Source organism: Octopus sinensis, linkage group LG3, assembly GCF_006345805.1.
Source record: "Octopus sinensis linkage group LG3, ASM634580v1, whole genome shotgun sequence".
NCBI lineage: Eukaryota > Metazoa > Mollusca > Cephalopoda > Octopoda > Octopodidae > Octopus > Octopus sinensis.
The window spans coordinates 157,066,155-157,089,983 of NC_042999.1; the positions used below are offsets into that span (position 1 = coordinate 157,066,155).

The following is a 23,829-nucleotide window of genomic DNA, read 5'->3' on the forward strand; positions in this document are numbered from 1 at the left end:
GATAGATAAGTCAGTAGGTAGGCATTTTTAAGTTTAGTATCCTAATTTCACTGTTTCAGTAATAAATGTGGTGTTATGACTACACTGTTTTGAATGAATGAATAAGTAAAAGTTACTCTAGGATACAAATATGTGAACTCAAGGAGTTTTGGAGACAAAATTCATGGAAAAGAAGTCAGTTTTTCCATAGTTTACCATAATCAGCTTGACCAAAACTGAGGCTATAACCTCTCCAAATTACCCTTCTTTGAATTTAGGCAAATCAAAAAAGTTGATCACTGAGTTTCCTTCACACAATAGGTATTAAGAAGTGATACATTTATTATACTATGCAGTTATCAGAAGAATTTTTGATTTTCAGTAAGTTTGTCAAAACACATAGACACAGCCGTATATAGGCGTAGGAGTGGCTGTGTGGTAAGTAGCTTGCTAACCAACCATATGGTTCCAGGTTCAGTCCCACTGCGTGGCACCTTGAGCAAGTGTCTTCTGCTATAGCCCCGGGCCGACCAATGCCTTGTGAGTGGATTTTGGTCAACAGAAACTGAAAGAAGCCTATCGTATATATGTATATATATATATATGTGTGTATGTGTGTGTGTTTGTGTGTGTGTGTTTGTCCCCCTAGCATTGCTTGACAACCGATGCTGGTGTGTTTACGTCCCCGTCACTTAGCGGTTCGGCAAAAAGAAACCGATAGAATAAGTACTGGGCTTACAAAGAATAAGTCCCGGGGTCGATTTGCTCGACTAAAGGCAGTGCTCCAGCATGGCCGCAGTCAAATGACTGAAACAAGTAAAAGAATAAAAGAATAAAAAGAACAGCCATTTCCCAAAAGTCTTTGTTTACATTTACTGAATGAAATTAGTTTTCTTGTTTTTTTTCTCTGAATTGCAGAACCAGAGAGAAACAAGGTTGGGGGGGGGGCTAAAGTGAGGAGGACGGATGGTAAAATTCTATAAGAGTGAATATATGTGAATTCTAATAGAGTTGGTGAGAGAATTAAGTGTGGAGTGTAAAGGTAGGGCAATGAGTAAAAGAATAACTGCAGGAAAAATATGCACAGGAGGAGGAAGTAAATATGGTGAGAGGAAAGTAATGAATGAACTTTAAGGAGTAATAAGAATTAAAAGAAAAAACAAAATTTTAAAGAAGTCAGGCAAGTGTAATGGAATAACATGGAGGGTGGGGGGAATCAAAGAGTCGAAATAATGAAAATAAAGTAGTGAACAATGTGCATTAACTGCAATGTGTAACAGCATAGCTTATGTAGTATATATAGTACATGTAGTGTATATACAGTCAATATGTTCAATAAATGCACAAACTGTACATAACAATAAGACAGAACAGTAAGCTTGTATGTACAAACAAACACCAGTGTAAAATAATCTTTTAATAGGACAGTAACTTAGTACATTGTGACACACATAGTGTATTCAGTATTGTGTACAGTAGATGCAAAAAAACAACACATGAATATGACCTAGAAGTATATGTAAGGCATGGCTGATAAGAAGTTTGCTTCCCAACCACATTCAGCAAATGCTCGCACAATTTGTCTCCCTAACAGTGTTGTTTTGCCCAAGTACAATGCATCATAATATTTACAATCTTTGCAGTAGGTTAGAAAGTTGTGTGGCAACTGAAAGTACAACCAAAATAACAAGTTAACATTTAGAAGTAACAGACTAGGTATGTTTAGTGATGAGGAAATTACTGACAAAAAGCTACGTAGATTTTTATTCTCTATCACTGCTGCATAGGTGAATAATATATCTATATATATGGGATGTTAATTAAAGATTTCCTCTGACCCACTTCCAGTTATTGCAGGAAGTGAAACTTGTACAGGTATAATCATACATGTCTCTACATGTCACATTGTGAATTGCAGCTTTCCACTAGTATTCGTTTGTCTGAAGTGGACTGAGGTGTTATAATGGAAGCAGCTGAATGCAGATCAGTGAGACTTTCAATGAGATGATAGAAGTTTTTGGTGATGATGCACCATCATACGACATAGTCAAGCACTGGCATTATCAGTCCGAATGTGGTTGGACATAGGTGGAAACTGCTCCTATTCCTGGACGACCACATTCTGCCAGTGATGATGACACCATCCATAAAATGGAAGTTGCCATTTTGGAGGACTGCTGCATAACTATTCAGCAACTAGTCCAAGAAGTGAAGATAAGTGTAGGGTCCATGGAAAAAAATCGTTCACAATCATTTGCACATGTGGAAGTTGTCTGCACAATAGATTCCCTAGATGCTCACACCTTTTCAGAAGCAAGAATGAGTCAATTGCTCCCAGGCTCTTTTGACACTATGCCAAGAAAGTGAGGACTTTTTTGCCAGACTTATCACACAGGATGAAACATGGGTCCATCACTATGATCCTGAGACTAAAGTCCAGTTGAAGCAATGGAAGCATGATAACTCACCACCTCCAAAGAAGGCTTGTGTCCAACCTTCAGCAGGGCAGGTGATGCTCGCAGTCTTTTGGGGCCAGCGTGGAGTAGTGATGATGGATTTGCTGGTAAAGGGTACCACAATTAACAGGGCATATGTTTCTCTGCTGCAGAAATTGCAGGACACCATCGAAGCAGAGAGAGATGGCATGTTGACCAAAGGAGCCCATCTCCTCCAATACAACACTCCAGTTCACAATGCGCATGTTGCCCAGATGAAAGGACACTCCTGCAGCTATGAAATCCTTCCTCATCCCCCTTACTCTCCCAACTTTGTATCATCTGACTTCCACCTCTTTCCAACCATGGAGCCTTTTTTGAAGGGGGAAGCACTTTATGGATGATGATGAACTTATTTCTAGCTCCATCCACAACCTACCAACTTCTACAGATGAGGTCTTCACAGCTGCATAAAGCGATGGGAGAAGTGTGTCATCATTGGTGGTGGCTATGTATAGAAGGACTAATAATTATGCCAAGTTTTGTTTATTCCAGTCCTTAGGAAGTGAGTCAGGAGAAATCTTTAATGAACACCCCTTGTACATGAAAATTATACATCATGTACAATTTTTCTTTAATTTTCAAACTAAAACGAATAAGAAGGGTTGATATTTATTTCCAACCTCTGAAGCTCTAAATTTATAGGAAACAAATACTTCTCTAGAAGGAATAAACCTTATTTTAAGTAAGAGTATAAATGATTATCTCATCACAACTTCAACAAGTACAGTGAGATCTTTGCTTTGCTGAAGTGGATATATAAGATAGAAACATGTATGGAAATGCATCCCTGTAAAATCTGGAAATAGTATTAAGCATGAATTTTATTTTCCCTCAATGCATAATTATGTTTCATGCTTCTTGTAACACAGTACAATACAAATTACAGCATCATTAAAAGTAGACAACAGAAATTCCTCTTCTTATCAATAAAATAGATATATTTGCAGGTTGAGTCTCCAGGAAAATTTGCCAATTGAAATGATAGATGCCTCTTAATTTGTTCTTCCAATTCTTTTTATTCCTTTTATGATATATTTTATGATAATATAGCAGAGATTCTTGAAATTTTCTTTTGCAAAAGCCCGTCGCAAGCAACACAATCCTCATAGGAGCTTTGATAATCACCATGAACATAACTCTAGAAGAAAGCAGACTCATAACCGGGAGCAGGGCAAGTCAGTACCTGGTATTGCTCAACGGAATACTTGTCCTTCTGTGTCTCAGTGCCGCTGCTGCCGATGGAGTACTCAGTAAGTAGCCAAAATGGCTTTCCATAGTATTTCTTCAGAAAATATTTATTAAGCAGGCTCTTCATTTTGGATTTGTTCATTTAGCTATTGCCAAAAGTTCTATCTAAATTCTGATACTGTCTTTGTTTTTGGTGTTAAAGCTCGTTAATCTGTCATGACACTTACTTCTGTTATGCTTGTTAATTACTGTGAGATCAAGTGTAAGAAAATGTGTGGCATTGTTGTTATGTCTGTCTTGAATACTGTATTTATCCAATAGGTGTAGGAGTGGCTGTGTGGTAAGTAGCTTGCTTACCAACCACATGGTTCCGGGTTCATTCCCACCTCGTGGCACTTTGGGTAAGTGTCTTCTACTATAGCCTCGGGCCGACCAAAGCCTTGTGAGTGGATTTGGTAGACGGAAACTGAAAGAAGCCCATCGTATATATGTATATATATATGTGTGTATATGTTTGTGTGTCTGTGTTTGTCCCCCCAACATCACTTGACAACCGATGCTGGTGTGTTTACGTCCCCGTAACTTAGCGGTTCGGCAAAAGAGACCGATAGAATAAGTACTAGGCTTACAAAGAATGAGTCCTGGGGTCGATTTGCTCGACTAAAAGGTGGTGCTCCAGCATGGCCGCAGTCAAAATGACTGAAACAAGTAAAAGTAAAAGTAAAAGTAAATCCTTAGCCACCAATAAGACAACTGTACTCCTATCACTTACATGGTCACTAGGAGACTGGTGTTTTCCTCCATCACATTCCATTCTGTGATTCAGCTACACCATCATCCATGACTGCCACTTTCTGAAATCAGGCTCCATGGCTATTCTTTTCTTTCCTCAGCCTTCACTCTTTCTTGCTGTGACAAACGAGCAAATAGCTGTTGTAGGTGACTTTCACATTCTGTTTCAGAGGAACCGGCAATGAGGAAATCATTGATGTAGGCATTCATAAAAATGGAGATCATGGATTACTTCATCTATCATGTGTTGGAAAGAGCTCACAGCGTTATGTAATCCAAATGGCATTGTGAAATATCCAAACACTCAAAAAGGAGTGGTTACAGCAGTTTTTGGGGGTGTTGGCAGGGTGGATGGGGTATTTGTGACAAAGAAAACTTGGCTGACTGTGGAAACAAAACAGTCAGTGCCACGTACACTGAGTTGCATCTCATTGTTGATCAGTTGCCTGTTCTTCAGATCTACCAGCAAGGAAAAAGGGGAGAGGAAATCTTCCCTAAGGATAGGGTACAGCAGATCAGCAACTAGAAAAACCCCACTGGAAGCGCGATTGTATATTCAAGGTGAGAGAAATTTCGCCATACATGATAATAGGTAAATAGCTGACTGCTTGCAAGGTAGTGGCTGAAGGACATGCTTTTCTGGATGTATATTTGGCTGGCCAGATACTACAGGTGGCTCCTGAGTCAACCAGGAGGCTCCTCTGGGAAATGTCATCTTTGATAAAAATTGCACGACTTGGTGGGGGTGATATCAGAAGCAGTAGCCATGCTTACTGCTCTGTTTGGGCATGTCCCTGGGTACTATATGAGCAAGGTGGAATGCAATTCCTTGTCTTGGAGCTGAAATTGGTATGGTACCAACATATTGATCCCTGATTGTTAATGTAACGATGTCTAGATAGAGATCTTGGAGTGGAATCAGCATCTAGCATGTGGGGTTGTATTCCTTTCCAAACGGAGGTTGTAAACCTCTGCTACCAGGTCTTTGATTGTTTTTTCCATGGTGCATTGAAAATCCTGGAACTGAGATGCTATGGCCTCTACAGTAATAAAAGGGGGAGGAGTAGGAGAAGGTAATGTCAGGGTGATTATCTTCATTACTTTATTGGCTGATGTCGCCAGTTGTTCAACAGTACTGATGCTGCACATGGGACGTTAGCAGGCAGGTGAGGTAAAAATAGTTGCTTGAGAAATATATTGTGTACACTGTGCAAGTTATGAACACACTAGAATTACAAAAAGCTTAAAAGAGAAAGTAGTTATTGGGAAGGAGCAGTAAACACTGAGGACAAACAGGAAAGAGATTTTTTCAAATGTTCAGGAGGTTCCCTAGAGATAGGAGATAACTTCTGCAACCCAGGCCACCTAATAAGCAGTGGAAGGGAAGGATCTTTTTGGTTTGAACGGCAGTTTTTAACATAATTTCTAGGTAACTAAAAAATTGTTAACTTCATATACTGGTAGAATGTGTTTATAAAACATCTTTTTCTCTTGGCTTTATTGAGAAAATTCTATAGTTTGTAAGATATTTGTTGTTTTTTTTTTCTTCAATTTCTGCAATTTCAACAAATCAATGACGTCCATTGCGGTAAAAAACATTCTGTGCCGTATGAATATGTCCCTCGTTTAAGAAACAGATTGGGTTTATTTACATTTGTGAAGAAAAAAAGATACCCTTCCCCCCACCCCTAACCCTAACCCTAACTAACCCTATCCCTAAAACAGATTGAAATGCAGTAGATCAATTCTAGGGTCATAATTATGGGTGACAATTTCATATGACACCGCTAGAAAAAACTGCCGTTCAAACCGAAAAGATCCGAAGGGAACTGTTGAAAGTATATTTGCTAGAATAAAAATAGGATGGTGATGGTTCAGAGAATAATTAACTTTGGTCTCTCAGAGAGAAAAGTAAATTATATGAGGCAGGCTAGTGTATGAAAAACAATGGGCTCCTGAATGTAGACATGCAAAGACTGCTGGAGCAAACTAGCAACCTCAGTTCACATGAACAACAAAGTGTAAATGTACTGAGAAAAAAATTAGGCATAAGAGGAGACTGCACTGGTTTGGTCACGTAATGTGAATGGATGACGTCAGTGCTTAAAGTGGATGGCAATTATGAAAGGGTGAGATTCATGAAGACATGAAATGAAGTAGTGAAGGTTGATTTCAAGTGGTTTAGCCTCACAGAGGAGATGACAAAAGACTGAGATGATTGACAATTCACTTTGTTCCAGAAGACAAAAGTGAGGTTCTGAAAACAAGATTATACCTATACACCAGTGCTTTTCAAACTTTTTGCTGGAGCGGAACCCCAAGGAAAATTCCACTGGCTCGAGGAACCACTGTGCGATAATTTAATAGTCTTATGCACACATATCTGCACAGGAAAATTAAAAATTACTGCCGATTTTAGCAGTTTTGTAACTTCTTTCGGAACCCCTAGACTGTACTGGCGGAACCCTGTTTGAAAACCACTGCTATACACGCTGGGCCCTGTCCCTGTACCCAATCTTCCCCATCACCTATCCCTCCTATTGTTTTTCTATGTTCACTATTCAGCAGATGAATAGGTAAAGACCCCCTTCGGTCATGAATGACCATGGGATTGCACCTAGAAAGTTACCCTCCTAGACACAAGTCCAGGCAAGGTTGTTTATGGAAGACCAGCAGTCGCCCATGCATACCAGCCTCCCCTCTCCACGCCACTAGTGTTATTCAAGGGAAAGACAAAGGTCGATACAGCTTGGCACCAGTGACGTCGCAACTCATTTCTACAGCTGAGTGAACTGGAGCAACGTGAAATAAAGTGCTTTGCTCAAGAACACAAAACGCAGCCCGGTCCGGGATTCGAGCTCACAACCTCACGATCGTAAGCTCGACGCTCTAACCACTGAGCCATGCACCTTCACACTATGAAGATGAAGCAGATGAATACAGAAGTGGTAATTATTTTTTCTCCCTTTTGCACTATCAGCTACCTCCTTCTTCCCCATGGGGTCACTTCCTATTAACCTCCATCCCTCATTCTCAATATCATCCTTCCCCACCTCTCCACACTATTTTTCATTGATCCTCACTCTCACTTACCCCTTTCTGTGCTTTTAGATATCTCTCCCTCTCCTCTGAACTACATCTTAGGTCTGCCATACCTTCTTTAACACCCCTCATATCTGCTATAACTATCAACACTCTGGCACTGTACACCTCTACCTTCCCCACTCTCACACCCTACACATCACCTACTTAGGTTCTCATCTATCTACAACTTTAATGTTTCAAAAAAAGGATGGGCGAATGTAGCAAGGATGGCATGTATGAATGACAAAGCCACCTTGAGCATAATCCTATGAACCCGGAAAAATTTAAAACAGAGAGTTACTTACTTGCAAATAAATGTGTTAACATGTGACATTATCGAGGTTACCGTGGTCTTCCCCACCCCCATAGTCTTTTCTTTGCACGGATAAACCTTATCTGCTTCCCCCTATACACTTCACATCATGACATTTCTGTGATACACAATCCCTATTGATCGTTTTTTTTCTCTCTTTTTACAATCCCTTTTGATCAAAAACCTACCCCCTTTTTATTTTTTATTCTTATTTTTATTTATACCCTTCCCCCCACCCCTAACCCTAAAACAGATTGAAATGCAATAGATCGATACTAGGGTCATAATTATGGGTGGCAATTTCATATGACACCGCTAGAAAAGACTGCCGTTCAAACCGAAAAGATCCCTAATATTTTCTATCAACCACACATCAACACTTGTTCACTCACCACCATCTAACCATCTGCCACTTTCCTCTCACACTCTTATAAAATTATCCACCCTCTCCTTTCTCCTTGATCCACTGTCCACATTCTTATCTCATCACCACCATCTTTACCTTCTTTCCACCTACTGTAATCCACCCTTACATAATTGAAGGTAGTCATGTACCTCCTCCATAGCAAGACACCTGCGCTTGCTTCTCAGTCATTCTTTAGTTTTTCAATACTTGGCATAAAGCCACCTCTCCCTCTCTTAAATACATTCCCAGTCAGTTGAAGAGGCTTTTTGCCTTTCTTTCTTTCTCTTGCATGTTATTAGGCAACCTTACTAGTACCAGTATCATGTAAAAGATACCCAACATACACTGTAAAGGGGGTTGCATTAGGAAGGGCAACAAGCTGTAGGAACCAAGCCCAAACAGATTGGAGCATGGTATAGCTCTCCGGCTTACCAGTTCCTCTCAAACAACTTAACCCATGTCAGCATGGAGAACAGACACTAAATGACAATGATGGTGAGTGATGATGATGATATATATATATATGTATATATTAGAAGGTTTGGAGATGATGTACAGGTATTATATAGTAGAAAAAATAAGGTACACACACACACACACACATACGTACTCTCTCTCACTTTCTCCCCATTCCTCACCCTTTTGTACTAACTTATATCTCTCTCCACCCCTAAAAAGAGACAAAATTTCTGAAAAAGTTCAATCTGACGACTCCACTAGAGTGGATGCAAGCGCTAGTATATGATATATATGATTTATAAAAACATATGACATATTAATAAATATCTGTAAATATAAAAATCATCCAGATTTCTAAGTACCTTATTTCTTCTAATATATATATATATATATATATATATATATATATATATATATATATATAACATACTGGGAGAAAGGAAAGAAATGAAACGAAACAACGCGAGGGCGCTCTGTCATACAATAATGTAATAAATAAAATATATGCATACATACATACATATATGTACGTACCTACATCTACATGTATATATACATGCATATATAAATATATATATGTGAGTACAGGACACCACAAATAGACGTAGAACTCAACGAGAAACGAAAACATAAAAACAAGGGAACGGACTTTTTTTAACAACGAAAAAACAGAACACAGGACAAACAACACAAGGAACATTCCCCTTCATCAGCTGTCCCCGGTTCGACTCCATGCGTGTTTCGAAGGTCAGAACACGCTCGTCGGACCGGTCCTTCCTGCGAGGGAATTAAATAAAATTCCCTTGCAGAGGGGTAAAAACAAGGAAAGAAAAAAATGTGATATATATATATAGGCGTGCATATGCACACACACACACACAGAGTAAAATGCAAACACAAAAAACAAAATCTAATGATGAAAGTGCAAGAGATGTTCACAGTCAGTGTTTGACACTCAAAACAGGAATGGAAAGAATGATGGGTGTTTTGTTTCTGGCAGTTTCCTTTTTTGGATACAAAAGGAAAGTTCAGAAGAAAATGGGAAGGGGAAGAAGAGAAGGAAAAAAAGCATGAAGGATTCAGTTTACTTGTTTGACCTCTGACTAACAGGAAGTAGAGAGCATGATTGTTATTTTAATGCAAAAGATTGATATTGGAGAACATTAAGCTGTGGGTGTGTGTGCATTTGTGTGTGTGTATGTGTGAGTGTGAATGCGCTTGTGTACATGTATGTGTATGCTAGTGTGTGTGTGTGTGTGTTTATGTGTATGTGTATGGGTGTGTGACTATGGTATTAGTTGGATGTTTAAGTGGATGTTGTTTGAGAAAAATCTGTTTTAAGGAGATTGTGTGCATACGGTAGGAGTGGTCAGTGGAACTGAGCACTGTGTGTGTAAGCATATGAGAGTGTCAGGCTTGTATAGTAGGGTGTGTGTGTGTGTATGTGTGTGTGTGTGTGTGTGTGTGTGCATGCATGCGCGTCCATCCATGTGCATTTGCCATCAGCAGCAGATCATAAGGTTGCCAATCCATCAAGGTTGCTCAGCTCTGATGTAAGACTTTTCTAAAATCACCAAACCAAAGAAGCATAAAGAAACCAAACATTGACTCAAACAGCTAGCAGTGTGCATCAAATATGAAAAAAATGCCAAACAAATAATCTGTGTTAAACACATTCTGAAAATGTAGAATGTGACACAGCTGCATATTTCTCTTTTGAAAATCAGGAAAATTGCGAAAACAGTTGAGCAATTGTAAATAAATTTCTGTAAATTTCTGTGTGGTAAGTAGCTTGCTTAAGAACCACATGGTTCTGGGTTCAGTCCCATTGCGTGGCACCTTGGGCAAGTGTCTTCTACTATAGCTTCGGGCCGACCAAAGCCTTGTGAGTGGATTTGGTAGATGGAAACTGAAAGAAGCCCGTTATATATATGTGTGTGTGTGTGCATACATTTGTGTGTCTGTGTTTGTCCCCCCAACATCACTTGACAACTGATGCTGGTGTGTTTACATCCCCGTAACTTAATGGTTCGGCAAAAGAGACCGATAGAATAAATCCTAGGTCGATTTGCTCGACTAAGGGTGGTGCTCCAGTATGGCCACTGTCAAATGAGTGAAACAAGTTAAAAGAAAAAATACATCATCGTGTGACACATTTGGACACACCATCAGTGATGTTTCCTGGAGTCAGCAGATATTTTAGGTCTTTTGACCATTTAGACATCCTCAACCAGATGACCTACCAAGGTTGATCAAGTTCTAATTCATGTCTAGTTAGCAGTGTCCCTTTCAGGGTTCATATCCCCTGATCCAAAGCCACTTTGAGGCAACCTCTGTAGTTTCCACAGCCAACCTGATGGCCTTCTGCCTACTTAGAGGGAGTAACCTGCAAGCCTCTGCATTCGTCCTCAATGGGATCACACCTTGCCTGTCACATATGGCTTTGGCACAGCTCCACCAGCTCAGCATATTTCCTTCTCTCGTTTGCTTCCTTGATGCAGACATCCCAGGGAACGGAGAGTTTTAACAGAATCACCTGCTTGGATATTTCTGAGATCAGCATTATACCTGAACTTTGTGATATTGAAATGATAGCTTTGGGGAATTTCTGCTTCTTTCAGTTCAACTTTCAGCTCCGTCTTCTGCTGTTGCATGAAGGCAAAAAACGTGTAGACCTAACAGATGGCACATTCTTCACACCAGCCCTGACAAAGGCAATAAACTTCTTTGTAAGGTAGAATTGCTTGCAAGGGCTGATCTCACATCAGATGATGTCTGCTAAGAACTTCAAAACCTGATCATGCTTCCAGCAATAGCATCCCTCTCTCAGAGCTTTTGAACGGCTACTACGGATGTGCTCCAGAGTTCCTTTCCTCAGGCACCAAGGGCAAACTAATGATTGCAACTTTCTTCAGCAAAACAACTTGGATGGGCATGGTAGGATATCATAAACTGCCGGAATTTGGACTTTTATCTAGTGAGACTCCACTCTATAAAGGTTAGACTATGAGACTTTGTGTACCACCACTTGGTTTTATCTGACCCAGGCTCCCTGGCACCTCGTTCCAACATGCTTGCTAGGTCACTCCTCCTCAGTCGAAGCTCACACCTCATCCTGGATCCATAGCCTACTGTCCTTTCCTTGCACCATGTCATTATGAGGTATTGTGGTGCTATGCAGGTCAACCCTTCTATGAGGTACATAAAGCCCCAAGAGTACTCTGTATCTTAGCACTCCACTTTCATCTTGTTTTGGCCTCAATATCAGCCTGGGAGACTTTAGCATTGCAAGAGTCATGGTACTACAACACCTTCCCAGAATGGGTTGCTGATGTGAAACTTTAGCTCATTATTCATTCCATATAGGGTGATATTGCTCAAGCACCAAATGAGTCCCAGCCATTTCCATAGAGACCCACTGACTCATCTCTCAAAACACTCCACTATGGATATTAGGACCTCATAAATGAAGAGCAGCTAAAGAATCCACAGAAGGATGCCATGTTGGTAAATCTAAGTCTTATACTTGCCAGGAAGATTTTACTAACCGGCTTCAAATTCTTTGTTGGTTTCATAGGTGGATGATGTGCCTTTCGGGCTGCTACAAAACACCTTTCTCAGGCTTTCACTGATTCTTCATGGATGCATGGTATCTGTATGCAACCAACTAAGAAGCCAAAAATAATTCTAACTCTACCTTCTTTTCTTCAGCAAATGATATCTGACCTTAGCTGGCTCAAAACTTAAGTGAGCCCAAGGTATCAATCCTTCAAGGTTGTTTAGGATTCTCATGCTTCTCAACACTGATGTCATTGCCACAGTTAGGTCATCCATAAAGACCCTGATAGGGGGCTGTCAAACACCAAGCATGGTGAGGAGTCTTCTGCACTGCACTTCCACCAATTTTACCAACATGATCATTGCAAAAGCAAAAAGGATCACTGAAATGGTACCTGCAATGATAATGCCTTTCTTGAGCCTGTGCTACTCTGATGCTGAGACTCAGACAGAAGCTGTAGTAATAGTCCAGAGTGAGACCTCTGAACCTGTTTGGGATATGGTGTCTGTCGAGAAACCATAACCCGCTTCAAGGATTTGGACCCATGAGAGTTCACAAGATCCAACCATAGCACTGCTTGGTCTCCTCTGTTCTCCTCTGGTTTCTCTTATCTACTGGATGATCATACTTAAGTGCTCCAGACACTCTCATACTGTTGCAATATATCTTTTCTGAACTGAGGTATCAATGTAGTGATTCCTCAGAAGATAGTTTCTCAAGTGACTAGCAACAATATTGTAGAATATCTTCCCCTCAACACTGAACAACAAAATTATTCCTGACTGACTGATAAACCATTGCTCTTTCTATGGAATCCAGACACTTCTGCATACCTCCACAGTTGAGTCAACCTTGCCTCTTTTCCAGATCACTCTCAGGACCTTCCAGAACCTGTGAAGTACCTTTGGGAATTACTTACCTTGTAAGATACTCCACTCAGCCCTGAAAGCATGTTCTTTTGGACCACATTGCAACTGAACTCCTTCCTATCAAATTCCATGGTTGGTGCATATGGGTTAATCAAGGGCCTGCAGTGTCTTAGGTCTTGGTCCCTGGAATCAGAACTGAAGGTGGCTCTGAGGTGAATGCTGAACTAACCTTTGGACCAGGTGAATTGACTACTATGTTTCTTCTCTAGCAGTTATTTTGTAAACTTACATGTGTTAGCTAGAATGGTAATTCACTTCTTGACTTTCTCCTTCTGCTGTCTCCTATGACCCTTTAGCCCTCCTCAGTGTTACAAGCTTCCTGCACAATATACTCTACATGTTCACTAGAGCTCTCCCTTACCCCTTCATCACCTCTTTGAACTGTCATCTCAAGGTCTTAAGCTCCTTCATGAGTTGGTAAATTTTGTTAGCTCTGTTACTCATGATATAGGGAGACTTCATATTTTTTATTCTCTTCCAGTCCAAGCCTCTAAGCTGCTAGACTGGTTATAGTAGTCATTGTCTGAAGTCAATGATCGGCATCTCCCTTGGTTATCGCTTCCAAGATGCGATTAACATCCATATAAAACTGGTACCACACCTTGTTAGCTTCAGGCCATTTTACCTGAAAATGCTCTGTTACTCTCTTTGGATTAGGGGCATGTGACACCTGAAGGTTCTGGGAAATATCAGTTGACAGTGACCCTGGGTCGCTGTGGTACAGGCATCATCTCTAAACATTTGATTTGGCCTGGTGGATCTTCAGGCATCACAGGTTCTTGCAAATCTTTCCACAAATGCTTTCTGAATTCATTCTTCTATACACACTCACACACACACATATGAGGCACTGGGATATGTAATACACTGCCTAAATATCAATCTTGAAAAAATTTGGTTTCTCAAAACCTGAAAGGAGAAAGTTGATTCAAAGACTACTAATCCAAGCCATCATTGGATCGGTAAAACTTTCCAGAAGTTTATCATTTAAGTATATATGAACATGTCTAGATATGCAGGTATATGCATGAGAAGACATAAATAAAACAAACCATACAAATCTACACATATACATACATATGATACATACAAAAATATCCTGTTGTTGATGTTGAAATTCCAGTGAAGGAGCCTTGGATCTAGGTTAGAAACCAGCTCTTTCTCTTTTGGCAAGAAATTTTGAAATAAAACTGAATAATGACATACATACATTTAAAACAGTTTGCTTTGGATCCATATGACTTGGAATTTCACAAGCTTCTATAAAAAAACTTGGCTCATTCAGGTTCAGATTACCAAATGAAGAAACACAGTAATTCCAAGGTAGCTACTGGAATACGGGCTGCTATTGATCAAGGCAGGATATATGGAGTTGTTAGAAGTGAGATAGGCACTTCAGAAACACATATGCATTAGAGAATTTCTTGGACTGCGTGGTGTCTTGATGTCTAGAGGACTTTTGCTCAACAACTGCAGCAAGTATATGAGGATTGTAAAGCCAACTACCTGGCATTGGCCAATGAAAGGTACACTTTCCTACAGCATCACAACGCTCCAGCACACATTACCAATGTAATCAAGCATAAACTTGAGGAACTTGCTGTCTCACCCTACCTACATTTCAGCCCTTGCAGCATCAGAACTACCAGCTTTTCCAAGCCATATCTCATTTCCTGCACAGTTGGAGGTTCAACAATGTGGATGAGGTTGGAACTGGATGCAGGAAGATTCTTCATCTGAACCAATCGAATGGTTGTAAGTTTGGAATTGAGGGTCTGGCATAATGATGGCAATGGACAATAAAATATGATAGTTATATTTTGATGAATAAATACTTTTTGAATGTAATTTGTTTGAACTATTAATTTAAAGTTTGAAGTAGGAGAACTTTGCTTCAACCCTGTATCTATATACACACATACACACACATGTACGCACGCATACATACATACATACATACATACATACAGACAGACATACATACATACATACATACATACATACATACATACATATATATATGTATATATATATATATATATATATATTTATAAATAAGGATAATTTTGATATTTAAATATCGATATTATCAAGTGGCCAGCATGGGAAAAAATACCATACAAAGGTAATAATTTTTTACAACTAAAAATAAGGGTGTCTGAGAGACACCACCATGCTGAAATAGCAGTCAAATCCCTGACTCTATGAACCACCTTAAATGTTCCTATCGCACCTTGAGATAAGACAGAGGGACAAAATAGACTAGCAAAAAGATATTACTGGATAATTCAAGATCCAGGATTTCTAGCTTTGCTTCAAATAAGCTCTGGCTTCATCAGTTGAATATACCAGATGGGCACATAAATAGTTATATATATATATATATATATATATATATATATATATATATATATATGTATATATGTATATATGTATGTATATATATATGCTGAATGGTGGTATAGTATGGGCAGATTTTTGAAATCCATTGACTCTTTATACATTTATACAATTATACAATTATGCTTTTTCAAGAAGATATGATAAACCTATTATAATGGGTAATACTCCATGTAGTTTTTATATTGTGATGTAATCTTTGGACAAAGAATGTTTGCGGTTGAAGAGAGCTTTAAACCATTTTTTATATCAATAATACACTGATGTAATAACGGATTGTTTATGAAGCTTGAAACATGTGTACCACAATATCCTTTGTGTTCTGTTTTTAATTTATATTTGATATATTCTTTCACCTCTGCCACTATCTGGCATATACAGGTGCTTACACTTATCAAGTATTCACTCTAAATTTACAGTACCTATATATATATATGTATAAATATATATATATATATATGTGTGTGTGTGTGTGTGTGTGTGTGTGTGTAACATATTTAATGTATATACATCATTGACAAGCAAGTTACTGCAGTTTTTTGTTTGTTATAAATGCCTAATATGTGCTGTGCTTAAAAACACTATATATTTCAGGAAAGAGACAAAAAAACATTGCCCTGACAGCAGCTTAGTGAATACATTATACACTGTATACCACACCAGAGGTGACAGATCTCATCTAGATGAGTGGCTGACTATGAGTACATGTCATCGAAAAATCCCAAGAAGATTGAAATGCATCTACATCATTTTCGATAGCTGTCATTACTGGGATGATATTCTATCTCACATTGTGTTTTTAAGTACAGCATATCTGTATCAGATTTCATCACACCCAAAAACTGCAGTATCTTGCCTGTTAATGGTGTATATATATTAACCCTTTCATTACCAACCCACTGAAACCGGCTCTGGCTCTGAGTACAAATATCTTGTTTTCATAAGTTTTGAATTAAAATCTTCCACCAAACTTTAATCGCAATTTATGTTCTTTACACTAGCTGAATGATAACTAAATTATTTTACTAAATTCTTTGTTATATTTAAAATAATTGAAAGAAACACAGAGCATCTCAAAATAAATACAGTAAAGAAAGGGTTAAGTATGGCACATGTATTGCTTAATAGACTGTGGCAGTAGTTGAGGTGTCAGAATGAGGTCATTTTCAGAGGCATATGTCATCCCTGGGTGTATGGATTTTCTTATGATGTTTATTTATATTAGCATTATTGATGTACTTTTATTTGGTGAAAGATGATGAGTAAGAAATGTCTAGAAGGACATCTTGTGAAACCATTTGGTTCTTGTGGAAGGACATCTTGTGAAACCATTTGTTTCTTGTGGAAGAACATCTTGTGAAACCATTTGGTTCTTGTGGAAGGACATCTTGTGAAACCATTTGGTTCTTGTGGTAGGACATCTTGTGAAACCATTTGGTTCTTGTGGAAAGACATCTTGTGAAACCATTTGGTTCTTGTGGAAGGACATCTTGTGAAACCATTTGGTTCTTGTGGAAAGACATCTTGTGAAACTATTTGGTTCTTGTGGAAGGACATCTTGTAAAACTATTTGGTTCTTGTGGAAGGACATCTTGTGAAGCCATTTGGTTCTTGTGGAAGGACATCTTGTGAAACCATTTGGTTCTTGTGGAAGGACATCTTGTGACACTGTTTGGCTCCACAAGACACTATCCTACTTTGTCCACTGTGCTAGTACACATGATAAACCTGACAAATCTGGATGTCTCCCCCACCTCTCTCTCTCTCTCTTTGCTCAATTTCCAACTCGGGATTATGGAGTAGGTTTCCATTTACACCAACTTCAATAAGAAAGCGACAACTGGGAATCCGTTTGTACACTACAAGCTGGCCCTTTACACCAGAGTCAAAGCCTACTATGTACAAAATGCAATCTTAGATAGAAAAGCCAAGGAATGAAACATGCAATTGTAGAATCAAGGAGGCTATCTAATTAATAAGTTTTTATCTTCATCAAAAAATGAGAAATACATAAGACAGACCGGTTACTAGATCAACACCAGTTTGCATATGTCACTACTCTTTACCATATGCAAACATAACAGCTCTATATCGTTTCCTATTTTGCCACATATCCTGAGGAAGTGGTACTAACCCTGAAATATTGAAGAAATATGAAGTAAAACTGTTGTTCTTTTTTCTTATGTATTTCATTCATTTTGCATCGTTTCTACCTTTTAACAAGGAAATATTGTCTTGGAATTAAACATTTTTGATATTCATCACATAAATTAGTGATGGAACATTCCTATCAAACTTACACCACATACAAATACAATATATGGACATTTTTTTTCAAAATCAGCATCGATGAGAACTTTCTTGGGAAATTTCTTGCAAATCTACAATTGAGGTTACAGTAGAAGACATGAAGAAAGGCTGAAGACGCTCGACCTTTATTCTCTCGAAAAATGACGCCGCCGTGGTGATCTCATTCTCGCTCACAACATCATAAGTGGAAAGTGTAACCTCTCGAAAGAGCTGTTCTTCACTCCTGCACCAGAGCGTAGGCTGCGGGGTCACTCCAAAAAGCTCTATCTGCGACGATTTCATCTCAGTCGAAGGAGAGGGGCTTTCTCCGTCCGGGTTGCAGATCCGTGGAATAAGCTGCCGGACGAGATAGTGAAGATGCCGACAACCGCTTGGTTCAAAGTCTCTCTTGACCAGAAATGGCCTGAACTCTTTGCATGAACACCCTCCTTGTACATAACTCCATGTCCCCCTACATGGCCTTGCTTTTTGCTTTTTGAGCCAAAAAATTAGCTTAACTTAACTTAACGTAACTTAACTTACCCAAAATGCCACACAGTGGGACTGAAGCCATGTGGTTGGTAAGCAAGCTACTTACCACAGAGCCACTCCTATGCCTGAGAATTTCCATGATGGAATAAAAGCATGTGTCTGCATAGGTGGTAAATCTTCCAGAGTCACTCATTATTTCCACATCTGTCCAAAAGAGAACAAGTCCCTAGTAGTGAAATGGGATATTTGGACACAGCTGATCGGACAGGTCAGCCTGTTTCGGCAACAGTACATTTTAATACTGAAGCAAACATACACACGGATACATGCACACATGCACAGAAGTATATACATCCAAACAGAATGAGTGAGAGAGAGGGAAAGAGAGTGATATAGCAATTTATTAATTGAGCTTAATTGACATACACACTTTCTCTCATCTCATACACATCGAGAAATTTGCTCATACACATACATAAACAGAGAGGGAGAGAGAATGAGAGAAATAGTGAAATGTCTAATGATAGATAAATCAACATCAAATCACTGACACCAAAGCAGTTGTGGCCAAAACGTTTCATGGCCCAGTAGCAGAATTCAAAATTTACATCCTTGCTGCTCATGTTTAAGAGAACAATCAAGCGATGATGGCATTGCTCAAAATTATGTTCACCTGTCTTGTATGCAAGTATGTATGTGTTCATATATATGTATAATCGTCATCATCATCATCGTTTAACGTCCATTTTCCATGCTAGCATGGGTTGGACAGTTTGACCGGGGATCTGGGAAGCCAGGAGGCTGCACCAGGCTCCAGTCTGATCTGGCAATGTTTCTACAGCTGGATGCCCTTCCTAATGCCAACCACACCATGAGTGTAGTGGGTGCTTTTCATGTGCCAGACTAGGCTGGCAACAGCCATGATCGGATTGGTGCTTTTTACGTGCCACCAGCACGTATGTATGTATGTATGTATGTATGTATGAAATGTATGTATGTATGTATGTATGTATGTTTGTATGAAATGTATGTATGTATGTGTATGTATGTATGTATGTATGTATGTATGTATGTATGAAATGTATGTATGTATGTGTATGTATGTATGTATGAAATGTATGTATGTATGTATCTATGTATATATGTATGTATGAATGTATGTATGTATGTATGTATGCATGTATGTATGTATGCATATATGTATGTATGTATGTTTGTATGTATGTATGTATGTATATATGTATGTATGTTATGTATGTATGTCTGTCTGTATGTCTGTCTGTATGTCTGTATGTTATGTATGTATGTCTGTCTGTATGTCTGTCTGTATGTATGTATGTATGTCTGTATGTATGTATGTATGTATGTCTGTATGTTATGTATGTATGTCTGTCTGTATGTATGTATGTATGTATGTATGTATGTATGTATGTATGTATGCATGTATGTATGTATATGTATATATGTATGAAATGTATGTATGTATGTATGTATGTTATGTATGTCTGTCTGTCTGTCTGTCTGTATGTATGTATGTATGTATGTATGTATGTATGTATGTATGTATGTATGTATGTATGTATGTGTATGTATGTATGAAATGTATGTATGTATGTATGAAATGTATGTATGTATGTATGAAATGTATGTATGTATGTATGTATGTATGTATGTATGTGTATGTATGTATGTATGAAATGTATGTATGTATGTATGAAATGTATGTATGTATGTATGTATGAAATGTATGTATGTATGTATGTATGTATGTGTGAATGTATGTATGTATGTATGTATGAAATGCATGTATGTATGAAATGTATGTATGTATGTATGTATGAATGAATGAATGAATGAATGAAATGTATGTATGTTATGTATGTATGCACATACATATCAGTTCAAGTTATAGAAAAAGATAGCTGATAAATGTACAATGAAAATCCCTGTAGAATTATTCTTGTCATTTTATTTTGTTTGTTAGACAAACAGAGAGAACAGTGAAATGTCTTCAGCCAAAATATAAGAAAGTTGATGTTGAAGTCTGCATTGAAGAAAACAATGGAGTATGTGTTCGTACCGGAAAACAGCAAACGTAAGGAAATATTTTATTGTACTTCTTTGGCTGGTCTTTTAATTGTAAACATTTTCATTATAGTATATTTTACGGATCTTTTCGGTTTGAACGGCAGTTTTTTAAAATAATTTCCACATAACTAAACACTTTTAAACTTCGTATACTGGTAGAATGTGTTTATAAAACATCTTTTTCTCTTGGCTTTATTGAGAAAATTCTATAGTTTGTAAGCTATTTGTTGTTTTTTTTCTTCAATTTCTGCAATTTCAACCAATCAATGATGTCTATTGGGGTAAAAACATTCTGTGCCGTATGAATATGTTCCTCATTTAAGAAACAGATTGGGTTTATTTACATTTGTGAAGAAAACAAAGATACCCTTCCCACTAACCCTAACCCTAAAACAGATTGAAATGCAATAGATCGATACCAGGGTCATAATTATGGGTGACAATTTCATATGACACCGCTAGAAAAAACTGCCGTTCAAACCGAAAAGATCCTATTTTACTAGTTATTATGGGGAATTTACGATTATAAATTTAAAAAACTATCTTGAAACAAAAATTGACTTTTACAAATCTTAATTATTCATCTTACTAAGTTATGGCTTTAAGCAGTTTATATTCTAATTTGTTTATTCTTTGAAATGGTGGCTCTATGCATATGTGGGAAATAGTAATTTGAATGTTTGTAGAATTGGTTCAGAGTTGAAACACAGCATGACCTTGAGATATCAAGTGATATGTCAGTAATATATATCTCGCTGTTATAATGGAACATAGCTTCCACTGCCCTAATTCATCACTTCTTTGTATGTCATATCTACAGGTGTCAACAATCAGGGACCACCTGTCCCCTACACAATTTAGCCAATTAGTGTGTAAGTTTTTCTGCAGTCAGCAAGTAAAACCATTGAGTGTCATATCCATCACCACTCACTCTCTCTCTGTCTCTCTCTCCAACTCACTCAACCATCACCATCACCACCATCACCTTCATCACCATCACCCTCATCGGCACCTTCATCACCATCACCACCATCACCATCAAAGGATTTCCTGTGGTAGGATATATCTTCAGTATTTCTCTCAGGAAATACTAATTTAATGTGAGGTATATTTGCCATCTCAATATGGCTAACCCCTAAGGGTGGGAGTTACTGTAGCTTGTAGCCCCAGGAGAACATCTCCTCCAGCTGGCTATAGGTACACTTTCTGTGCCCTTTCGGTATTTGCAAAGGGAGGTCATCCTTCCCTCGTCAACCTAAGTGATATGCACGGACTGCAGTTTCTGGATATTGACCCGTCATCAGCGCACGACTATCACCGGTTTTCGATGGAGGGGTCCCAATGCATATACATATATCCTTTTTCCAGTGACTTTTCATCACTGATCTTGAAAAAGTGTATACAAGCAATAATAAATCTCTGATCGAGGTATAAATAGTAACTGCACGACAATGTGAGGTATATTTGCCATCTCAATATGGCTAACCACTAAGGGTGGGTGTTACTGTAGCTTGTAGCCCCAGGAGAACATCTCCTCCATTAGTATTGTTGAAAAAAATAACTCAGAAGCAAAAAGATTTGACACCTGCTGACAGCAAACTCCAGGACTCTTCCTGTCACACATTCTTTAGAGCTAAATGAAGAATACAAGACTTTCAATTAAAGCACAATGCTCAAATTAACTTCTACATATTATGTCCATTATTGCTTCATTAATTAATCAAATGTTCATCATGTGATAGACTTATCCATATACAGGATAGGCGCAGGAGTGGCTGTGTGGTAAGTAGCTTGCTTACTAACCACATGGTTCCAGGTTCAGTCCCACTGCGTGGCACCTTGGGCAAGTGTCTTCTACTATAGCCTCGGGCCGACCAAAGCTTTGTGAGTGGATTTGGTAGACGGAAACTGAAAGAAGCCCATCGTATATATGTATATATATATATGCGTGTGTGTGTTTGTGTGTCTGTGTTTGTCCCCCTATCATTGCTTGACAACCGATGCTGGTGTGTTTATGTCCCCGTTACTTAGCGGTTCGGCAAAAGAGACTGATAGAATAAGTACTGGGCTTACAAAAGAATAAGTACCAGGATCGAGTTGCTCGATTAAAGGCGGTGCTCCAGCATGGCTGCACTCAAATGACTGAAACAAGTAAAAGAGAAAGAGAGAAAGAGAATGCAGGCTTCTTTGCATGTAAATGTGAATATATATGTAAGATATTTAAAGCGTTTTGCAATCGTTTTCTTTATGATTTATTTATCTGTTTTCCTTTTTTCAAATAGACTGGAACCAAATGGCTCTGAAATGAGGATGTGCTCAAAAGTTCAGTTGAGACGCTCCTGCCATGTGTGTTGCCCAAGTCATTACCCAGTGGGTAACAAAACAACTTGTACAGGAATACTTGACGGAATTGACAAAACTGGTCTGAGGATTAGTATTTCTGCAGATGAAGGACAAATCGAATATGCTAGATTACCCAAAAATTACCAGCCACGTAGACGTCACAACACACAGCATAATGGTAGAGATCGATCAAGGAATGGATCCCGTAGCAGACATCAATCCAGGCGGAGAATAGTTCGAAGGCCGCGTAGTGTGGCCGTTTGACCTGATCCTCAAACAATAACATCCTAATTGGAGGTGATCTAATAATGGAACATTATCAGAAAGAATTTGTAATGAAATCTAATTCATAGGACTACTTGATGAATAAACTTGCAATTCATCCCTCGTATGGCCAAACTACAGGAAAACCCATACGCATCATAATCAGTTCACTTAATTGCTTGACATGACACTTAACTGGAAAGAAGGATTGTCACTTGGTTCTAGGAACATATGTGTGTGTGTGTGTATATGTATTCATGTATATGTGTATATGCATGTATGTGTGTGTATGCATGTATGTGTGTGTGTGTGTATACATGCACACACATGTATACAAATACATACATACACACACACACACACACACACACATATATATATATATATATTTATACACATATATATCTATATACATATATATATACATATATATTTATACACATATATATCTATATACATATATATATACACATACATACATACATACATATACACATGCACACACACACACATGTATGTATATATATATAATATATATGTATGTATATGTATATATATATATATGTAGTATGTATGTATATGTATATATATATATGTATGTATGTATGTATGTATATGTATATATATATATGTATGTATGTATATATATATATATATATTTATATATATATATATATATATATATATATATATATATATATATATATATATGTATGTATATATATATATGTATGTATATATATGTA

At 38.1% G+C, this 23,829-nt stretch overlaps 1 protein-coding gene across 1 annotated transcript in view; it reads left to right on the forward strand.

Moving 5' to 3' along the window:
• Positions 1-23,407, forward strand: part of LOC115209349 — a 61,874-nt gene extending 38,467 nt beyond the window's left edge. The window contains exons 3-5 of the mRNA XM_029777718.2: positions 3,559-3,727; positions 20,373-20,483; positions 22,759-23,407. Coding sequence (XP_029633578.1) covers positions 3,559-3,727; positions 20,373-20,483; positions 22,759-23,083 — 605 coding nt within the window. The 3' untranslated portion in view covers positions 23,084-23,407. The remainder of the gene's footprint in view (positions 1-3,558; positions 3,728-20,372; positions 20,484-22,758) is intronic.
• Positions 23,408-23,829: the final 422 nt, after the last annotated feature.